The 3477-nt window shown below is 57.6% G+C and overlaps 1 protein-coding gene and 1 long non-coding RNA gene across 2 annotated transcripts in view; one reads left to right on the forward strand and one right to left on the reverse strand.

The window, feature by feature from the left end:
- The window catches only part of LOC103676212, a 2426-nt gene extending 388 nt beyond the window's left edge, over positions 1-2038 (reverse strand). Inside the window, exons 1-2 of the long non-coding RNA XR_572027.2 lie at positions 1549-2038; positions 294-456 (exon numbers count right to left, since the gene is read on the reverse strand). This is a non-coding gene — a long non-coding RNA (uncharacterized LOC103676212). The remainder of the gene's footprint in view (positions 1-293; positions 457-1548) is intronic.
- The window catches only part of ACSS1 (acyl-CoA synthetase short chain family member 1), a 64746-nt gene continuing 62013 nt past the window's right edge, over positions 745-3477 (forward strand). The window contains exon 1 of the mRNA XM_040637883.1: positions 745-1072. Coding sequence (XP_040493817.1) covers positions 781-1072 — 292 coding nt within the window. The 5' untranslated portion in view covers positions 745-780. The remainder of the gene's footprint in view (positions 1073-3477) is intronic.

A 3477-nucleotide genomic window follows, 5' to 3' on the forward strand; every position in this document is an offset into this window, starting at 1 on the left:
CCCGCCCCGCCCCGTGACTCCCGAGGGGCCTGAAGCTGGCGTCTGGCTGCTAAGAGCATCAGACCTTGGGCCAGCGTCTGAGCATCAGGTAAGAGACCAACATCCTGGCCCAAGGACCACTAGTCAGCCCATTTGGCCCACGGGGGCCGCCTATGTGTGTGTTGGAGGGTGGGGGTATAGGTCGGCCTGGCGAGGTGACAGGCTCACTCTCAAGGGCACACAAAAGGATTGATACTCTGACGTCAGCCTCTGAGATGCTGAAAGGACCTAACTTTGGTGGTCCTCAGACCCACCTGAGCTCTTCCCTCCACCAGTCGCTTACATTCTGCGCCGGCTCCTTCCCATAGCAGCCGGTTCAGGGCGCCAGGGGCCCGGAGCTTGCGTCCCCCGACGCACGTGTCGCTGTTTTGTTTTGTTTTTGCCTGGAGCAGCTATTGGGTCCTGAAGACCCACAAACTGAAACCAAAACAGCCCGACGCCAGCGTCAGGACGGGAACGCTAAGACGGGGGCGGGGGGGCGTCGCAGCTCCGCCGGAACCGGGACCCCCTTCCGCCCGTGCTCCCCGACGCCCCCTCTTCCTCCGCGGACTTCTTCTCTAGGGCAGGAGAAGGGGTGGGGTTCGGGGCAGGCTCCGGGAGGCAGCGTCCTACAGGACAGGCGCCGGGAGGAGTGGGTGGTGGCCAGAGGGAGGAGACGGGGCGGGGCCCGCGGAGACATTAAGGGGCGCCCCGGGCTCGCTGCACCTTCTTGGGGCTCAGTGCCTCCGGGCGTCTGGCGAGATGGCGGCGCGGGGCCTGGGCCGCAGCGTGGGGCGGTTCCTGGGCAGCTTGTGCGGGCGCTCCGGGCAGCCAGTGCGGCAGCTGCGGGGGGTAAGCGCCCCCGCCGCCGCCGCCGCGCAGCCGGGCTCGTACCAGGCGCAGAGCGCACAGGCGGCCCGGGCGCCGGCCGCTTTCTGGGGGCCGCTGGCACGGGACACGCTTGTGTGGGACACCCCCTACCACACCGTCTGGGACTGTGACTTCAGCAGCGGCAAGATCGGCTGGTTTCTGGGAGGCCAGTTAAACGTGTCTGGTGAGTGGGCTGTGGGGGATCCAGGGCGCCCCCAGCTCACGAGTCCCGAGGGGAGTTAACAGCCGTCCCGGCGGGTCACGGCCCCACGGGAGGCCCCTCCTGCAGTCTTATGTTTGCCGCGCTCTCAACCGTGGCGCCTCGCCGCCCCCGCCCCCATCCCATCCGGCCCCGGAGGCTCCAGCCCCGGCGCTGCCACCCCGCGCGCAGACGCCACCTTCCCCGCCGCGGCCCGAGCCTGCGGAGACCCGGCCGGGCGTCTGTTCGAGTCGCCCAGCTGCTGGCCTTGCCCCCGCGCAGCTGCTCAATCGACTATCTCGAGTTCAACTACCGGGTTCCACTGCACTGCGGAGTGCCCGCCTGCACAGCCGCGGGCTACCCCTGGGCCAGCCTGGGGTGGAGGGCGGGGGGCTCGCGGGTGTCGGCCAGGACTTCCCCACTCCTGTCCCGGGGAGAGGCAAAAACGAAAAACGTCTGACCTGTCACATCCAGTTGTGGTTCCCAGAGACTTGCTTGGGGAGAAACTGCCCATGTAAACAAACCTAGTGGCAGGCAGCAGGGTCTGAAAAAATCCCGCCAGCAGGAGCAATCGGTTATCTTCTTGCTCCCTTGCTTGTGGGTGGGAAGGAAGGAATGGGTGTCTCCCAATTGACAGTTTCGCTGAGCCCTGCCTCCGAAGACCCAAGGCTGGCTTTAGACCTGATGGCCATTGAGATCCCAGAAACCAGCTCCACCAGTCAGCCACTCCTCTGGTATTTGCTGAGATCGAACCCACTAGTGTTTCCTTAAGATTTGGGATGGGGGGCATGTGTACACTGTACCCCCATGCCACAAGGGGAGAAGGTCCAGGGACTGGAGGCAGTAGTGGCCAGGCAGGATAGGCCTGGAGTTGGTCTCCCAGGGCAGAATGGGACTTGCAGTAAGGTGCCTAGTCAGAGGGGCTGCCTGCTGTCCTGGACTATGGAGTTGGATGGGGTCTAGGAGGTGTTTAAGGAAAGGACCTGCAGATCTTCATGGCAGGGCATGACTGGGCCTGAACTTCTAGGTAGGATCTGCTGTCTGGCACAACTCCACCACGTACTGGCCCAGTTTTTCTACTCCTCTGAACTCCAGTCACCCCCCATATAAACTTCAGGCAATAATGTCCACCTGCTAATGACTCCTTTAGTCTGCTTGTGGGGACACAGTGCCAGAAGGTATGGAACAGCCCAGCATTTATTGGTGATCAGTAAGTAGTAGTGAATTTAATTTATTATATTCAGAAAGAGCCATAAAATTATGGGTAGTGTGTTGCAGTTAACTTTCAAACAAAGAAACTTAAGGGAACTTTGGACCAGATATATGTTTTTTCATATTGTATATTACTTTGCTGACTTAATCAAAATGAGTCACTTACTAGTAAGTGTTTTCTCTAAAATCGAGTCAGCAGCAAGTGTCCTTGAACTAGTGGGAAGAAAACCAAACCCTTAGGTTTGCGGAGTTGATGGAATGTGCCTTCAAGGGGTGGGAGAGCGACTCACAGCAGCAAGGCTCCGAGTGCAGCTCCTTGAGGCTGCTTCTGGATGGGGGAGGCCTGAGGCCACCGCGAACATTCCTGGCCGGCTTGTGTGCACTTGCCACCCCTCACTCTTTGATAAGACAGTGGGGATGGACCTCATGGGTCTCGTGAACCTCACTCAGTCAGGGTCGGGCGTGGTCAGCAAGCAATTCTTCTGCTTCTTCTTTCCTTCACTTATTTCTCCTTTATGGCTACATAGCCAGCAATGAGCTTCAGAAAACTGTTGTGTAGCAAGACAGCTTTTCGCAGCCTCCTACCTCTAGTGCATATGCCCACCAGCTCCTCCGTCGGGAATATCTCTGCCCTTTGCCAGTGTCTGCAAAACACAGAGGCAACGGCATGGAAAAGGGCCAGGCCAGGTCAGAGCTGCCCTGGGAACCACTTAAAAAGTTGTGGAATGCATGGGGGGTGTTCTGGCCTGATCTGTAGTCAGCACAACGACGGCTTGTTCCAAAGAAGTGTTGCTCTCAAAACTGCCATTATTCCTCCAGGAGGATCTGTACTAGCAGTTCTCAAAGTGTGGTCCCCAGACTAGCAGTGTTAGCGTCATCTGGGAACTTTTTATTTTATTTTATTTATTTATTTTTTGAGTAATATGTGAATAAACATTTTTTAAATGATTTTTTATTATATTATGTTAGTCACCATACAGTACATCCCCGGTTTCTGATGTAAGGCTCGATGATTCATTAGTTGCGTATAACACCCAGTGCACCATGCAATACGTGCCCTCCTTACTACCCATCACCAGCCTATCCCATTCCCCCACACCGCTCCCCTCTGAAGCCCTCAGTTTGTTTCTCAGAGTCCATAGTCTCTCATGTTTCATTCCCCCTTCTGATTACCCCCC

This window comes from Ursus maritimus, unplaced genomic scaffold (assembly GCF_017311325.1).
Source record: "Ursus maritimus isolate PB19 unplaced genomic scaffold, ASM1731132v1 scaffold_22, whole genome shotgun sequence".
Lineage (NCBI taxonomy): Eukaryota > Metazoa > Chordata > Mammalia > Carnivora > Ursidae > Ursus > Ursus maritimus.